General features: G+C 46.3%; 2 protein-coding genes across 11 annotated transcripts in view; one reads left to right on the forward strand and one right to left on the reverse strand.

The window, feature by feature from the left end:
• Sgms2 (sphingomyelin synthase 2) overlaps window positions 1–16884 on the reverse strand; it is an 83095-nt gene extending 66211 nt beyond the window's left edge. For 6 of the 10 annotated variants that reach the window (XM_031375543.1, XM_031375538.1, XM_031375535.1 and 3 more), the window contains exon 1: window positions 13263–14369. The gene's annotated coding sequence lies outside the window, so the exon portion shown is untranslated. Of the gene's footprint in view, window positions 1–13262; window positions 14370–15566; window positions 15771–15895; window positions 16212–16604 lie in introns of those variants that run through there. The other 4 variants (XM_031375539.1, XM_031375536.1, XM_031375544.1 and 1 more) reach the window with 3 other exon arrangements.
• Window positions 15143–16780, forward strand: LOC116093798 (collagen alpha-1(III) chain-like). Its single transcript, XM_031375545.1, has 2 exons — window positions 15143–15968; window positions 16447–16780. Exon 1 carries the CDS (start codon window positions 15367–15369, stop codon window positions 15949–15951), a length of 585 nt encoding a protein of 194 aa, XP_031231405.1. The 5' UTR covers window positions 15143–15366; the 3' UTR covers window positions 15952–15968; window positions 16447–16780.
• Window positions 16885–18160: the final 1276 nt, after the last annotated feature.

The raw sequence follows: 18160 nt of genomic DNA on the forward strand, positions 1-18160 counted from the left end.
AAAAAAAAAAATCTTAAAAAGAGAAGAAAAAGGAAAAAGAAAGCCAATCTTTCCTAAGAAAGTAAGTAAATCTCACACAGCTGTTTCTATGATAGTCTGTAGTAGTTGTTTCTGTTACTGGGAAACATTTGCAGAAAAACAGGCTTACCACCTCCTTCTTCTATCTCTCCACCTAAAGGAACATCCACTCAGAGTATATCTGTCTCCATGGCAACTAGTCTAATTGGGATGCTGCAACAGGATAATGAAGAGAAAAACAAAGTGATTGGACTGAAAGGGAAAAACCCAAACCAAAACAAACCACAAATACTCCACACATCAGTGGTGAGAAAGGTAACAACAGGAAGAGGCAATGGGGGGGGGGAGTGGGACAGGGGTGGGGAGCTTGCCAAGAGAGGGGAGGGAGGGGGCTGTGCTCACCTCCAACCCAGGCAGCGAACCACAAACTTTTGACCTTGAGACACTTAAGAGTAAATGGAACACACAAACCCTTCGAAAAAGGTGAGGCCAGCCATTCGTGGTGATGAATGCTTGTAATTCCAGCATTCAGTAAGCAGAGATAGGATCGGGAGTTCAAAGCTACCCTGGGCTACAGGAGGCTCTGTTTCAAAAGACAAACAAAACTAGTAATTCTGCTTGTGGTGGCTCACATACACAACCTCAGTTCTTTCGAGGTGGAAGCTAGCCTGGGCTATGCAGCAAGACTGATAAAAACACCAAAGGAAGAAAAGAGTTGAGTAAAATGGCTTAAGAAAGAACCCTCACAGGACACAGGGGAGGAGGCTAGCCTGGGCTATGCAGCAAGACTGATGAAAAACCACCAAGAAGTAAAAGAATTGTGTAGAATGACTTAAAGAAGAGAGGAAGTGAGGCTTTTGAAATGGGTAAATGGTTTTCATCAGGGTTCAGGCAAAATTCCCACCCAGGTGCAGGATGCGAGTGAAACATCTTACAAGATGGGGAGAGAGATGGAATCCCAGGTAAAAGCCTCATTCCCGGCAGGGCAGAGGACACTGGAGGCAGGAGGTCTGTAGGAGCCCTCTGCTGTGATGGGAGAGGGTACAGCCAGGTCCTGTGTTTGCAGTATGTCAGCTGAGTGACAGAAAGGTCAACTGAGACAAGAGCATCCATAACTCAGGCAGTAAAGAGAGGTTTCCCACTGCGCACACTAGAGGCCCATGCATCTGTGCCCTAAATCCTTCCTCCACAAACACTCTAAACTACCACTGCCTAGCACATGAATTGCCAAACCCAATGGGGGCTGTGTGCTGCCTTACTCAACTCACTGACGGCTTACGACACAGCTGATTGCCCCACCTCAACAGTCAAGCGCATCTGCGATGTGGCTTTCCTGGCCTGCCCTGGGCCTTGCTGGTAGCCTTCACCCTGACCTACTACTCATTTAGCTCTGCCTCAGGAGTTCCCACTTTACAAAATCTCTCCATGTGATTCTTACAGCCTCCGTGCCACTCCTGTGTTGACAACCCTGGCCCTAACCCTGAAAGCAAGCCTTAATCACAACTGCCATCAATCTCCACTGAGGTTACTAAAGGTCAACTAAAACTACCCAATTGCCAAACAGGAATGCCAGTCATGAGAGCCCTACCGCCCACTGGCCAGCGGGTCTCCTACTTCGAGTTCATAAGCTCCACCCATATGCCCTCCACACTCAGAACCATCTGCCACTTCCGTCTCCGATACCACCCCCTACTCTAAGGCTGCTATTGCTTCATAATGGCTCCTTGCCATGCTCTGCTAGCAGCTGAGGGATTTGCTGCTAAGTCAATCATTCCCTTCCCCTTATTTACTTCATGTTGCTTTCTTATGGCATTTGGAATAATAATAATAATTAATAATAATAACAATAATAATAATTCTTATGGCATTTGGACTAACACCACCACCACCAATAATAATAATAATACTTCTCAGAAAAAAAAAATACAAGGCCTGGGGTGAAGAGATGGCTCAGCGGTTAAGAGCACTGACTGCTCTTCCCGGAGGTCCTGAGTTCAAATCCCAGAAACCACATGGTGGCTCACAATCATCTGTAATGAGATCTGATGCCTCTTCTGGTGTGTCTGAAGACAGCTACAGTGTACTTACATATAATAAATAAATAAATAAATAAATAAATAAATAAATAAATCCTTGGGCCAAAGTGAGCAGGGCAAGAGCGAGTGGGGAAAAAAAAATACAAGGCCTATCTAGCAGGTCCAGTTAACTAGCCATCCGCTCCCCCCCCCCACCTCCTCCCACTGCTCACATGCTGCAGCCATAATGGTCCCCCATCCCTTGCATCTCCCGCCTTATCCCACCAGCGACTTCGAGTGGTGCCTCCTCCGAGTCTCAGTGTACACCTGACCTCTCTGATAACCCCCGGCCCACTGCAGTAGGCACCTCCGGCCCTGTCAGCTTCCTTCAGAGAACCAGTCCAAAGCGAAGTGGATTTTCTTAGGGGCTTCACTTGCTTATCTCCCCGTCAGTCCCACTGAGAACCTGGCCTCTCAGCTCACACACAGACTCTGCATGCGAGGAGGAGAAATCTTGACTCATGTTCACTGCTACATCCTGGAATGGAGAAAACCGTCCAGAGCTGGGTATGATGTGCCTGCCATCCCAACACGGAGACAGGAGGATCTCCAGTTTGAGACCAGTCTGGGTCGCTGAGTGAGAGCCTAAACACTTAAAAGGACTGGGGGTTGGGGGGTATAGCTCAGTGGTGGAGCACTTGCCTAGTATATGAGAAGCCACACCACAAGGTAGATATATGTGGGGCAGGGGCGGGGCAGGGAGATCTAGTACACAGCTGGCGCTCAATAGATGGTGTGTAATGCATTAATTTTGGAAGGAACTGAGGAAGCCTGTAACGGTCATTATATTCCAAGCGTTTATAAAATCCAAGGCAGTCACTCCTGAGAAGCATGTGAGAGCAGTGGCTGACCCAGAGCTGGGGGACACTTCACAGTGAGGTCTTTTCTTACCCCACGTCCACCCTCGCTCTCAAGCTCTACTGTGCCAGGTCTCCCATCCTGACCCTACCACTTTCAGGCAATCTAGTGACCAATACCGCATAATGAGTTCTCTGGTCTGTATTTTACTCTGGTTATGCTTCACAAGTGGTCACAACAGTCAAGCAGACAAGAGGACTGCACAGCAAACAGGAACGGGGGAAGGGTAGGGTGGCAGCAGCCACCGGGCGAGCTGAGGAACTGGATGTGGTTGTCCTGGGGTGTCATTCCAGTGTACGTTTGCCCAGTCGTTCCCACTAACAAGAGACCAGAACCAGTTTTCTGCGATACTCACGGAGTAACCCAATATAATTCAATGAAAATACAATATCCTATGAGATGTGGTGGCAAATACCTATAAAACCCAGTACTTGGGGAACAAGACAAAAGCATTTCGTGTTCAAAGCTAGCCTGGGCCATGTAAAGAGCTCCTGACTCAAAGAAAGGATGGGGGAAGAGACAGGACTATTCAGTCATGAGGCGGCGATTGCTAAGGATTTGGTGTGAGTGTTCACCAAAGGCTCATGTGGTAGTGATCTCTAGTGTAGGGTGTCGGCCGTGGTAGAACCTTTAAGAGACGGGACCCCTGATTCCTAGTGGAATGAGGTAATGGGCCTACTCCTGAGAGTGGGTCAGTCACTTAGAGACAGCTGGAGCAAGCTGCAGTCAGGGGTCACCCCATGTCCCACCTCTTCTGCCTTGCCTGTCACTGAGGAAGATGCTCCTGCCCTGTGAGACCATCCAACAAGCTGCTGCTCAGCAGGAGCAGAGCTCCATAGAATACAATACTGGCCCTACCCTCTTGGACCTCCACAGCTGTGAGCTAAGAAAACTCTCTCCCAAGTGCTTGGGTCTCTCAGGTATTTTGTTTGGGTCCCAAGTGTTTGGTATGGCAACATAAAAGAAACCAAGACAGCCAAGTATTTAGGCTATCTGCAGAGGCAGACAGATTCCCTAAGGGAAGCTGGATTCAGCTGCCCTGCTGGCTACAGTAGCTGTTAATACTGAGTACCTGACCTTCAGCTATGGGTGTAAAGTACATACCAGCCTACAAAGAGTTGGAGGGAAACGTAAAACTTCAAAACCTACTACACTGACTATAATAGACAATGTTACATTTTAACATACTAGGTTGTATAAGATGTCAAAATTAATTTTGCCAGCTTCCTTTTTACCGTATATCGTGTGCTGTTGGGACACTTGGGGTGCATGTATGGCTACTGTGACCTGTTCGCAGTTTATGTCCATTGCTCAGCACTGGCTTCTGCATTTTACCCACAGGGCAGGCACTGCACTGGTCCAGGGGCTGGTTATTGCAAGCCTGGACACGACGGACTGATTGTGGCAGTTCATCCAGAAGAAATAATAAAATTCAGATTAGCGAGGGATGCTGGGTGTGGCGCTATATTGCCTTTAACTCCAGTACCCAGGAGGCAGAGACAGGTGAATTACACTGAGTTTGAAACTAGCCTAGCCTACACAGTGAGTTCCAGGCAAGCCAGGGCTGCAAAGTGAGACCTTGTCTCCAAAGACAAAACAAAACAAAACAAAACAACGACAGCATCAATCTTTTAGTTTATTAACGATGGTTGGGAGACAAAGCAGACACCCATCTGATGCCTATGAAAGCAGTTCCTTGACCACTGATACGTCGAAAGCCTCATTCTGCTACGAAGATGCAATGGCGAATGCTCAATAGTCCACACAGGTACTGCAGGCTTACAGGTTTCCTTCCCACAGAGGTGCTCCAGGGACGAGGCAAGGTCAAGTGAGGAGCCACTGAAGTCACTGTCAGCAGGACCTGGAGCTGGTGGTAAAGACAGCGGAGCCACCCTGTCCCTTCCTTGCTTCCTGGCCATAAAGTGAGTGGCTGGCTCTGCACGTTCCTCTACCACAAAGTATCTCAACACCAGCCCAAGGCAACAGGGCCTCCCAGAGTGAAACCTCCAAAGTGAGAGCCGAAGCAAACCTTTGTTCCTTATAAATTGATCATACTGCCAATTTCATTATGGCAAAGGAAACCGAACCCTAGAGCTAGCCACGGGAAGGAGCAAACTATTAACCAAGACTTGCTTAACTGGATTCCCACAGGTCTCTATACCCCTAGCCAGGGCAAGATGTCTCTAGACTGAACAGCTTAAGGTGGAGAAAACTCTACAAAGGGTTTTAAAGAACAGACCAAAAATGTTCCCTGTATGAAGTTTTTCCCAAACCGCCCCATCTTTCTGAACATACATACCCTAAACTAACAGCGACTCTAACTTTCACAAGAATGAATTTGATAGAAGTGAAAATGAAGGTGGTCGCTCTTGTGGCTCAGTCAGTAGAGTGCTTGCAGCCTAAGCACGGAAGCCTGGATTTGATCCCCCAGCAACCACAGAAGAAGGCCTGGCCCAGCAAAGAGCACCTGTGATCAAACCCCATGCCAGGAAGGCAGAGGAAATAAAAGGACCCCCTTGGACTTGCTGGCTAGAGACTCGGTTAAATTGATGAGTTCCCGGTTCAGTGAGAGACTGTGACTCACAGAATAAGGTGATCAGTGATTGAAGGCACCAGCACAGACTTCTGGTACCCCAGAGACAGACAGACAGAGCCAGAGATAGACAGACAGACAGACAGACAGAGACACACTGGGAGAAGAAAGCAGAAGCAGGAGATTCAGAGGATGGATTTAGAGAGCAGACGTGGAGGGAATGGACAGAGTACAGACTGGACAGATGGCCACATGGTTAGCTCTGTACCTTTCTCTGCTCCACTCCAGTCAGGTGAGCAAGCTGGGAGACTGCCCTAGCAGAAGGCCTACACTTTAAACTATAGTAAAAGTCTCTGTATCTTATTTATACCACTGGCGGGTCCAAGAAAGCCCCATTATATCACTCATTTATTTATGTATTTTTGTACATTGCAGGTGCTAAGAAAGTACTTTTCCATTGAGCCCACCGTTAGCCCCCAAATGTATACTGATCAATGCTGTGGCTCAGTCCCAAGGCTGAATGAGAAGTCAAACAGTAGTCTCAGGGCTAGGAATGGCTCAGCAGTTAAGAGCACTTCTTGTTCTTAGAGAGCACTTTCTGTTCAATTCCCAGCACCCACACATTAGCTCTCAATCCTCCGTAACTCTGGTTCCAGGGGATCTGATACCCTCTTCTGACAGGCACACCTACGGTCCAGACATACATGCACAAACACAGATACACGTAAAAGAAAACAAATAAATCTTAAGAGGAAAAAAAAAAGAAAGAAGCCTTTTGTAGCAGCTCTACAGTAGCTTCCCATGGCTGCCCACAAGCTACAATGTTTAATGGCTTAAAACCTACATTTCTTTCACAGTGTTATGTGAAATCTCACTGAGCTGTAATCAAGGTGTAAACAGGGCTATTTGCCCCCAGAGGCCTGGGGTCGGTTGGGTGGGGTCCCTGTTGTTTGGCTGAATAAAACTTCTAGAGACTCTGTGTGTTCCTAGATTCCTCCTGGTTTCCTTCCAACTGTGGCCACTGGGATTGTTCTAACAATGCTGGCTATCTTGTTCCAACCTCCTTCTCCTGTTAATTTACAGGGATACTGTGATAGGACTGGGATTAGCTAGATGACCCAGGATGGCTCAGCCATGATGACTGGAGTTTGGAACCCACATACAGAAAGGTGAAAGGAAATAACTGACTCTACAAAATTGTTCTCTGAGCTTCCATGTATGCACATATCCCATAGCCAAACACACACAATAATAAATAGACTTAAAAACAAAAAAAAAAAGGAGTCCATGAAATCTCAGGTACATAAGCTACTGACTTCTGTAAGTTAAAATAGCTAAAGTCCTTACCAATTAGTAGAAAACCTAAAATTAAAACAAAACAAAACAAAACAATAAATTCAGGGCTGGAGAGATGGCTCCGTGGTTAAGAGCATTAGCTACTCTTCCAGAGTACCTAGGTTCAATTCCCAGCAGCTCACAACCATCTGTACCCAGCCTCAAGAACTCCATCGCCCTCTCCTGGCCTCTGTAGGCACTGCATGCACATGGTGCACAGACATACATGCAGGCAAAACATCCACAGACATAAAATAAATGAAAAAAAAAATTAAACCAATAAAATCTTGTCAGGTAGAGGGCCCAAGACTGTTCTTTTTGCTCAGCTTCTGTGCTGGGAAAGAGAAAACACCTTCTCTCTCCCTGTACTCAGGAAAGCCAAACACTTGACCATAGATAGCACCCTGAAAATTGAGCATACAACGCTTTCTAAATTCATGTTCTGGCCATAACTGTCTATGGGCTAGGCTATAAGGAGCTGAGACACAGCATGTTTGGCTGGGTATGATTTTTTTCTCTCAGTTAATGCCATAGCCAGCAGAGGCACCAAAACAGTGAGATTCTCCATCTACCAGCAGTGGTTAGACTCCATGGTCCAACTGCTGCTTTTGATAGCTAATTCTGGAGCTATGGATGCTACCCAGTGGATGAAGGGCTTGAACAGATGTGCTGATGCTCTGAGTTCACCTCAGCATCACAAAACAAAAGGAGAAGTTAGTTCTCAGGTACACTGACTGAACATTGCCAAGTTTCTCACTGCGATGGTTTGCATTTGCTTAGCCCAGGGAGTGGCACTATTAGGTTTGTCCCTGTTGGAGTAGGTGTGTCACTGTGGGTGTGGACTTTAAGACCCTTATCCTAGCCGCCTAGAAGTTAGAATTCTGCTAGCAGCCTTCAGACAAAGATGTAGAACTCTCAGCTCCTCCTGTACCATACCTGCCTGGAAGCTGCCATGCTCCTGTCTTGATGATACTGGACTGAACCTCTGAACCTGTAAGCCAGCCCCAATTACATGTTGTCCTTTTTAAGAGTTGCCTTAGTCATGGTGCCTGTTCACAGCAGTAGAACCCTAAGATACTCACTATATCTCAAAGGGATCTTTAAGGGTTGGATAACTCAGTGGCTGAGTATTGGCCTAACAGATCTACAACCCTTTTTGATACCCAGTGCAACACACACACACACACACACACACACACACACCATGCAACAAGCACCGAATGAGATGATGAAAAAATAAAATAAAATGAAGATAATTCTACTGACTTGTTTTAGGAGTCAATGATAAGCAGTTCTAAAGACTGAGCTCAAGTAAATTTTAAACAATCCAGACCCCTGCTTATAACTTGCCAGTCACTGTTCCAAGGCCGCACAGTTCTCAGTCTTAGCTAATGTACCTTAGGAGACATATTTTACATATATGTAAATATATCGAGTGGTGTTTTCCCAGAAGTGGCCAGTATACTAATTTAACCAAAACAACATCCTGTGTTGCAATTAAGCTTTGCTAGAACATCAGGGCCTGTCCATTCGAACAGTGAACCAACCTGCTGAGCAAAGAAACTCACAGAAGACAGTAGCAGCCCTGTTAAACAGCTGTCTCGCCTCCTAAAGAAAGACACACTTGGGTGAGGACAGTGGGGTTTGTGATTCTTAATGGCCTTGCGGAGTCAGGGACAGTGGAGCTCATGGTACAGTATTTCCCAGAAGGCAATGCGCTGGGAGGGTCAGTGCCGGCTGTGACAGACTCTCCCTACCCACTCCCCTTATCTGCCCATCTGCCGGAGGGGGTTAGGGGGCGGAGCATATTGTGCCTGCACTTCAAAAGCTGGCCAGCATCCACGGAGGCCAGCACCCCCATTCCAAGGCGTGCACCTCCCTGCTATTCAATGCACTTCAACGACAAAGGACAAGATAGGCGAGTGGGGCGTTGGCGTCAGACCCCACCAACTCAGACAAGCTGCCACAGAAGAAGTGAGCTACCTTGTTGAGATATATTCAATTTTTGAGGCCCTTGGATTGAAACCGTTTTCTTTTTAAATTAGAAGTGTAGTTTTTATGTTAAAATAAAATAAAATAAAATAAAGGAAGGGGAGCGGGGAAGAAAAGATGGCCAAGCCAGCATTCCTCGAATGGTTTCTACACATTAGGTCACATAATTCACACAATTCCCCTCTGACATAAATACCACTCATTCCCATTTTACAATCAGGAAGGAGTTCTTTAAGGTAACCCAGCGGCAAGCAGTGTTACACAGGAAAATGTTTGCGGCAAAATCCCAGCACTTGAGGCAGAGGGCAGGCAGAGTTTGAGGCCAGCCTGATTTACAGAGCGAGTTCCAGAACAGCCAAGGCTACACACGGAGAGAGAAACCCTGTCTCGAAAACCACAGGGGAAGAGTGGGAAAGAAAGAAAAAAAGAAAAAAAAAAAGAAATGCGTTCATGTCTGCGAGGGCAATGTCAAGGCCGGGTAAAGCCTAGCAGGGCTCGAGCTGAGGCACCGAGGGCAGAGAACGATTCTGGGAGGTTATAGACACAGGATGACCCCTAAGCCCCACACATCTCTGAAGCTACTGGAGCAAGGACACAGGGCTGGGTGAGGCCCGGAAGCACATGCTGGGCCTGGCTTCAAATCCCTGCCCCTTCCCTACTGGGGGTTCCCGAGTCTTAGTAAATTACCCAGCTCCTCCCCTTCCGGAGGGGAGACTGCAACTTCTATTTCACAGCGTTTTCTGAAGACGGCCATACTTCAGGGAAGCTCCCTAGCAGTTTAGTATCTAGAGGTATTTAGATGCTAAAGGTTATTTAACCTTCTCTGTTTCCCCACGGCTTCTGTTTTCTGGGTGGCAAGGCTTGGAGCTAGCACAATTCTTTGGCTTCTTTTTTTCCAAAGGCTCTGCACTTAATGTGCATCTTTTCAGAAGTCTCCACTTCTTTTGGGGTCCTGGCCGCTGTGGCATCAGAGATGGCTAAATGGTCCACGACTTAAGATCACTTTTTCTTCTTTTGGGCTCTCTTCCTTACCGCTGACTTAAGTTCATTCTGTCTCACCTTCTTTCTGTCCGTGTTAAATCAGACTAACAACTTACATAGTCCTTTCTAACTACTAAAGTCTTACGTCCAGGTGGTGTGAGGGCACACCTGTCAATGGGTGGCTTCCCAGCATGCTTTTCTTCAGGAAGTGGAGCAGAGAACAGTGTGATGCCATGTTCCCCCTGCTATACCACAGCCCAAAGGATCATAGAAGATACAGGCCCAATAGGAGAAGGTGGCTCCAGCAGGCCCGGGCAAGGTACTACCCTAAGGACGGGTGCCACTGTCACCTACCATCTCTCCATCCTGTTTCCCACATCAAGGCTACCCCGCACCTCCAGTATATGTTAAAACCTTCTTAAGAATTTTAATTCTTTTAATTCTTGCCAGGCGTTGTGGTGCATACCTTTAATAACAGGACTCTGGAGGCCGAGTGCTTTCTCAGCACACAGAGAAACATTGTCTTAAAAACAAAAACAAACAAACAAAAAACAAAAAGCAAAAGCAAAACAAAACAAATAGAATTTTATTTTTTTCATGTATTTTATATATCTACTTATCATTGTTAGGCATGGTGCTGCACACTGGATCCCAGTGTGTGAGAGAGAGAGAGGCAGAAGTATTTTTCTTTGAGGCCAGTCTGGTCTACAAAGCCAGTTCCAGGACAGCCTGGGTGGGCTACACAGTAAAATCCTGTTTTAAAACAAAAAGACAAAACAAAAAGCCCACAATAAAATAAAATAAAGAATGTATATAAGGACGGGATCCAAGACATAGCTCAGGAACTAAGAGTGCTGCCTTCTCATCCAGAGGACCTGAGTTCAGTTCCCAGTACCCACATTAGGTGACACGCAACTGCCTGTAACTCTAGCTCAAGGGGATCTGATACCTTTTTCTGGCCTCTGTGCATCCAAACACACACACAAACACACACACAAACACATACACAAACACACACACACACACAGGTAAAAATAAAAATAAATCTTTAAAAAAATGTAGAAAAGTTTTGGCTTGAAAAATATATGTGATATCAATTTAAACACAACTTATATAAACAAATTATAAGGCTACATTTCAAGCTGTTATAAGTAATCATCCAATGGCAAAGGGAAGCCCCTACATATGGTTTCCCATATACACTTTAATTCTCCTTATTGTCTCCTTAGACTCACAAGCCACAGGAGAAAATATTTACTCAACTGAACGGAACCCGTTTCTGACTGAGGCTGAATTCCACACCCCTTACATCCTAATATGTTTTGCAAAACCACAGGGATAAATTAACTAATTAATTTTTTGAAACAGTGTTTCACTATGAGGCTCTAGTTAATCATGAACTCATTATGTAAATGGCCTTGAACTCACAGCTGGGACTTAGGGTGTGTGTGTGTGTATGTGTGTGTGTGTGTCACCATGTCCAGATAACATACATTTAATTTAAATAGAATTAGAAATGAAAATAGAAGCCCAAGGCAACATTGATAACTGACTCAGCAGCAAATAAGACGTGACACACTTGTAAAACCTGAGAGTGCCTATAAATAGTAATATACTATGCTCACAATGAAAACAATAGACATTTTTGTATTTTCATTAAATCGACCGGACAATGTCTTATGGATGATCATGAACTTTCTGAAAAAGTTACCGACTTAAAAACAATGTAATTGCCAGGTGAGGTGACTTATACCTTTAATCCTGGCACACAAGAAACAGAGGCAGGTGGATCTCTGTGTGTTCAAGAGCAGCCTGATTTACTTAGTGGGTTCCAGAACAGCCAGAGCTACAGAGTGAGACCACTTCTCAAAACAAAACAAAACAAAACAAACAATAAATAAAATAACACAATTTATTCTAAACATAACATACTAAATATAATAATGTAAATATCTGAAAATATTAGCTCATTGATACTGATGAAGTAATTGTAGAAGTAAAATTTCCTTTCAGAGACTCCTGGAAAAATGAACATGTTTCTACTCTGCTTTATTTCCTCAGGGGGGAAAAAATAAGGTTAGCTTTATGACTAATAATAAAAACACAAACAGTGCTTTTGAAAAGCTGGAATGTTCTTTTCATCAGATAATCCCCAGCATAATGAACCAGAAGCCCACTGGGCAGGTCCACAAAGTTGATCCTGGAGCTGAATGAAGGCTTTAAAGAACACGGAAGTGGAGATTTAAAAAAAAAAAAAAAAAAAAAAAGCAGAGGGACCAGGGATGTGGTCGGTGATAATATTGTTTAGTCGCCCCTGGACTTGATCTTCCAAAAAGATTCAAAAATAAACAACAGCACGTTGATTTCTGAGTCTGGACATGGCCTTTAGAGAAGGCAGCTAAGTTAAATAGATTTCTTGCTATTTAAAATGCAGAGCATGAGAAAATAACCATCTTGTATATTGATATTTCATGCAAAGCTGCTAAAAAACATTAGGGAAAGCATGAGTGCAGCGGTTAAGAGTGAGTGTATAGAGGACCCGAGTGACCTTGATTATTAGCACCCACTTTGGGGGGCTCACAACCATCTGTAACTCTAGCTCAGGGAGATATGACACCTCCAGTCTCAGAGGTGTCGGTACTCAGCTGCACAGACCCCCACACATAGGCTTAATTAAAATAAAAAATAAGGGAAAGGTTTAGAAACAGTGAAAACTGGAGACGAACTTGGTGTCCCGCAATATGGGATTGGTTTGGAAAACCAAAAATGTGTGAGAATCTTTCAGTGAAGAAGACATTTAAACACATTTATAATCGAGTGTATGTGGGGGGAGTTGGAAACTGTAGAAAATGCACCCAGTTTTAGAGAGAACAGCTTTCCAGTTGTTCTCCTTTCGGAAATTTCAAGTCAAATGCCACCAACCGCTTTCTCCCCAATCAAAAGTAAAGTAAGAATGTGTGCTGGAGAGATGGCTCAGAGATTCAGAGCACTGGCTGCTCTTCCAGAGGACCCAGGTTTGATTCCCAGCACCCACATGAAGGCTTACAACCATCTAGTACTCTAAATTCTAGGGAATCTGATCTTTCTCTTCAGACCCACGTGGGCACGGCATGCTCACAGTACACAGACATTCGCACAAGCAGAGAACCCACACGCAAAAGAATGAGCGTCACCCTTGTGAGGTTGTAGTGAGGTTAGCTATAGGAAGCAGGTCACACCGAACAATCTCAATACACGTTAGCTCGAGCCCTTACATGCACAGATGTGAGAACATCAGGAAGGTATAATGGTTTGTGATTGTCATGGTGAAAAGAGATTTATTCTGCCCATTTTCCTACATATTTCTTAACATTACTTCTAATAGAAGGGAAACCAGGATGTGGGGGTAGTCACACACAATGGTAATCCTGTTAAAGATCTACCTTAGCCATTTGTTAATAGGAAATAAATCTTAGTTGAGGTAAACATACCATTCCTATCTCATTTCTATGAGTCTGGTTTACATTGTTTAAGCTAGTCCTCATAGCCTCACAGGAACGTAAGAGCTCCAGCTGAAGAACCATCGGATAGAGAGGCAGTCCCTCATAGCTCAGCCATGTCTTGCTTCCTCATAGCTTCCAGCCTTCCTGCTTTTGGATCCCATAGTACTTGGGTTTTGTTCTACTGACTGTATGTCACAAGGGCAGCCACAGAACCTCCAGTACCTCGGCATTGTTGTCTAAGAGTTGCTTAATAAATGTTCAGCAACCATAAGAGTTGAACTACCCGATACTCATGGTTCAGGGTGGGATCCCACCAGAAGATCAAAGACAGCTATGCTAGCTTTAGTCCAAAATTCTTAGGAATTGTTGGGGAGGGGGAGGCAGGAAGCACGGCATGGTAGTGCATATCTGCAGTCCCAGCACTGGGGAGGCTGAGGCAGGAGGATCTCAAGTTCAAGTAGCCCTACACAGTGAGATTGACCTTCCTGGCTCCCTCTCTCCTCCTCCTCTCTCTTCCCCCCCCTCCCTCTTTTTTCCTCAAAAAAAAAAAAAATATATATATATATAGCCTCAACATTTTTTTAAGGCTATAACCTGTATTTCATTGTTTTAGCAAACAAAAGATAACTTCTCTTTCTCTGTATATTTTGTTTAAAGTTGCAAGGACATGAGAGCTAATGCAGGGCCTGGCAATCACCTTGGGTCCCCTACATCCGCACGGCCACTGCCCGCTCTCCACACCACCAGGGCTGTAGATATGAGAACATGAGCTTCTGATCCTTCCTAATACCTCCTAGGACTTTTTCCAAGCTCTGGGAAGAAGAAATTCAGGGTGAGCAACCTATCAGTGTTCCCGAGTCTCTCTGAAGGTTCATAAGTCAACCAGTTTGACTTACAAATGAAACTAACAGTAAATTAAATATTAACTTGCTTAAAAACAAAACAAAACAAAACAAAACAAAACAAAACAAAAACCTTTTTACTTAGGAGAGCGCTATGAAATAAGATTCTATCAGTGGACCCAGGAATTTGGTCTATAAAAACAAAACAAACAAAAATGAACGTTGCTTGATTCTAGGGAAGGAAAGGAAAAGAAAGGAAAGGAAGAAATGGTAGAGAGCTTGCTACACATACCTTCTGCAAAGTCCAGGCTTCTCCTTCTCTGTCTGTCCTGCTGCTTTGATGCCTCTTAGGCACTTAGTAGCTCCCAGGACAGAGGGTAGGGACAAAACCTTAGCTATCCACCTGCAACGTTTTACTTCCTGAAAACCTCCCTTCCCACTCTAAAGGAGTAGACAACAGTATTTCTCACGTGCTAACCTGGGCCCGCCAGCTCCGTCAGAAGGAAACTGGCATTTACCTAAGCCAACTGGAACTTGCTATTATTTACAGGTCAAGAGTTACAATTTATTGAAGTCTGCTTTGAAGAAAGAGGTTTATGATTAGACTTTTGTACTTTCCATCCTTAATTACTAACCTCCTTAATCCTTAGTTAATCATCGCAATTGTCTGTGGTAGTCCTAAAGTCATGTTTACCAGTTCGGGATGGTTACCGTACCCGAGGATTCACGGATAGTTAAATGAAGCTAGGAGTGAAACCAAAGACCTGAACAGTTAAAGAAGGATTCAAAGTCCATGCGAACCCACCGACAAAAAGAGTTGAGCCTCTTCAGAATTTCAAACACATGTCAAAATGATTTTAAGGTCATTTTAGAAATAAGCAAGTCTTGAAAATAGAGGAACGGCGGATTAATAAAAGATTACAGGAAATTGCATTTGAACTATTTGCTTTTGAGACAGACCGATCACCGGACCCACAGACTGTGACGGGGTAAGGTCCACTCCCATCTCTCTGTGCTGACAAACCGAGTCTCCCTTCGTTAAGGGGCGCGGGTCAGAACGCCAAAGGCAGAGAGGTTCCCATGGGCAGCCTGGAGCTGGTCTTGTGCACAGTTCCTCAGCGAGTGACCGTCTCTCCTCCGCCACCCGAACTTCAACCCTGACCCCCCCAAGAGCGGCACTGCACAATCTACGGTTTAACCTGTGCCATTTCAACACCATCACCAAGTACCCGCAAATGGGTCGCCAATGAATGAGCAGCAGGCTGGGAGGAGAGAGACAGCCACCAGCTGACCCCCAGCAGAGGAAAACTGAGCAAGGATGCCCGGGGCGGGGCGGCCTGGGGGGGAAGGCGGTGGCGACCAGAGCCACGTCCCCCGCTGGAGCCACGTCCCCGCGCGCTCCGCAGGACGCGCAGCCCGCAGCCCATCCTCCTCCCGGCCCGGCGCTCACCGCTCGCAGCCGGTGCTCGCACGCCGGGGGCGCTCGCTGGGCGCGGAGGACCCGGGGGACTGGGCCCGGGAGCTGCAAACTTTGCGCGGCTCTTGCCCGCAGAGGTAACCTCTCCGCCCCAGGCCGCAGTCCGGGCGCCGCAGCGGGCCGGGCTCCGGGCGGCTCCGGCGGCGCCGAGGGCGGGGTCTCCGGCCGGCGGAGCCCCGGGCAGCGCGCAGCTCTGTTTACCGCGGGCCCGCCCTCCTCCCCAGCCCGCGCCCTGCGCGCTCCTGACATCATTCATTCTCGCACTCTCGCCAGCCCTCTGCTGCTCCCAAGCTGTGACTCACCCCGGGCCCCGAGGCTCCCGCGACTCCGAGCCGACCGAGTCTCTCCGGACGCCTAGCCAAGCTCGAAAAACCGGTGCGACTTCTTCGGTGGGGAGGCGATCCCAGCCGACCGACCCTCCCTCCCCTCTGCGGCCCTAGAAGATGCAGCGAAGGAGGGGCTTGGCAGGCTGCACGAGGTGGCTCCGGGCCGCAGGCTGAGCGCAGAGCCCGGCAGACCTCCCCGAACGCGGGCGGGGATCAATCTGGGAAAGTTCTCTGGGTGCCGCTCCCAGCAACTTTCTGGGGTGGGGCAGGGAAGGGATAAGCCACCTCCGCACCTCCTCGGGTTTCGGAAACTGCTTCCTAATAACGACGTGTGCGGGCCAGGGGCACCGGCGCTGACTCAAGGGGTGGTGCCCTGCCTAGGTCGAGGGGGTGGGTTTCCAAATATCACAAGACCGCTTGGCGAGGTTAGTCACCACGGGCCTGGTTGCACCTCTAGGTGAGTTGGAAGGGTGCTTGTTCCCGGTAAATGAGACTAATGATGCTAACCTTGTCATTTGCTCCGTTAGGTGAATTGAGTCCTGGCAAGGATGAGAAACCGGAACCAGAATGACCACTGAAAGAATGACTCTCTACTTAAATGGACCTGTGCGTTTCTGTTGGCCTTGGGAGCACAAGTGTCCATATGTGTCTCCCCACCCCCCCGCCGCACCCCCGGTGATCTCACCAATTAGGTTGCAGGAAGGGTTGGTTGTTTCTGTCTAAAAATGGCCAAGGCTCTGCATTTCCTTGGAGTCCTTTCCACACCTTGTGACAGTTTTCAGTCAACCATGGTGGTCTTGGAGGGGGTAACTAGGCATCCAGGCAACTGGCTAAACCTCCAATGAATTTAATTGATAGAAATGCTTTTTATGTCATTGCCTACTTCTCTTCTGGATTACGTTCACACGAGTAGGTAGGATTGTACAGGCTGTCCTATGGGGATTAACATAATCCACAAAAATAATAATAAGCATTTCTGGTGTTTCGTGTATCATTTGTTTCAATAATCATTAAACCCAATGACAGCGAAATAGAACTTCTGAGGGAGGTGCCAAGCTGGCAGGTCAAAGATGATGTCACAATACAGAAGTTTAAGTTAACCTCTCCTGAAGTTAACCACAGATTAGCCTTCATTGTGGGGAGCTACAGAAGGCAGGAATTCAGAAAAGAGCATCAACAATGACATTTCTCTTCCTTGGGTTTATTTTTCCTTTGCTATAAGGAGTTCCTTTTTACATTTACCAAACCTAGGCATTTTGCCCAGAAGGCAATAGAAATGGATTGGTGTGATAGCATGCTGACCGAGTAAGTAGAAATTTGAACCAACATTTTTTTTCCCCAGACAACCACAGATGTGATCCAGAAGTTTAGCGTCTGATCCATGGGTGACAGAGAGGGTCAAGAGTCTATGTAGGTGAATCTGGGTGAACAACCCACCTACCTCCTACTTCATAATTGAAATACTTGTACATTAGGGAGATAAATACCTAATATAAGTATACCTTTATATTTATATCTAAGTAAAGACCTGAGGAAAATGACGCTGTAGGGTTTTTGAACTGTGTACATGGATGAACTTTTAAGAGCCCCAAAGCCCTGAGCCCTGGGTGCACTGTTGCAGGATATGATTGCTGCAGATTCTACATGGGCCTCTGTGCCGAAGGCTGTTTAATGGGTAGCTTGGAACATGTGGTCCTTATGCTTCAGTTGCCTATCCTATCATGCCGTTTACAGAAAAATAAAGCTGGGTGTGGTGGAACACTTTCATGATTTTAGCTTTTGGGAGCCAGGGTCAGGAGCATCAGGCGTTCAAGATTGACCCCCTCCACACAGGGGCCTCAGGTCATTCAGAGATGCATAAGACCCCTGCTCCAAAGCTCTAAACAAAATACAAACGAGTAGGAGTGGGTTTATGAAGGAGCTCGGTGTAGTTTTTCTGTGATGCTCATTGAATCATGGGGTTGGAGAGAGTACTGACTGCTCTACCAGAGGGAGGGGAGGGGTTTAATTCCCAGCACTCACATGGCAGCTCACAACTGTCTGTCACTCTTGTCCCAGTGGATCCAATGCCCTCTTCTGGCTTCTATGGGCCCCGAATACACACGATGCGCAGATATCCATGCAGGCAAACATAGACATAAAAATAAAAATGTGAAAAAAAAAGCAAATTATTTTAGTGCCTTGTTTCGATAGTTACTTTTTACCTGAAAGAGGTTTCTTTCTTTTTTTTTTTTTTTTTTT

The sequence above is a fragment of the Mastomys coucha genome, unplaced genomic scaffold, assembly GCF_008632895.1.
Source record: "Mastomys coucha isolate ucsf_1 unplaced genomic scaffold, UCSF_Mcou_1 pScaffold16, whole genome shotgun sequence".
NCBI classification, from domain to species: domain Eukaryota; kingdom Metazoa; phylum Chordata; class Mammalia; order Rodentia; family Muridae; genus Mastomys; species Mastomys coucha.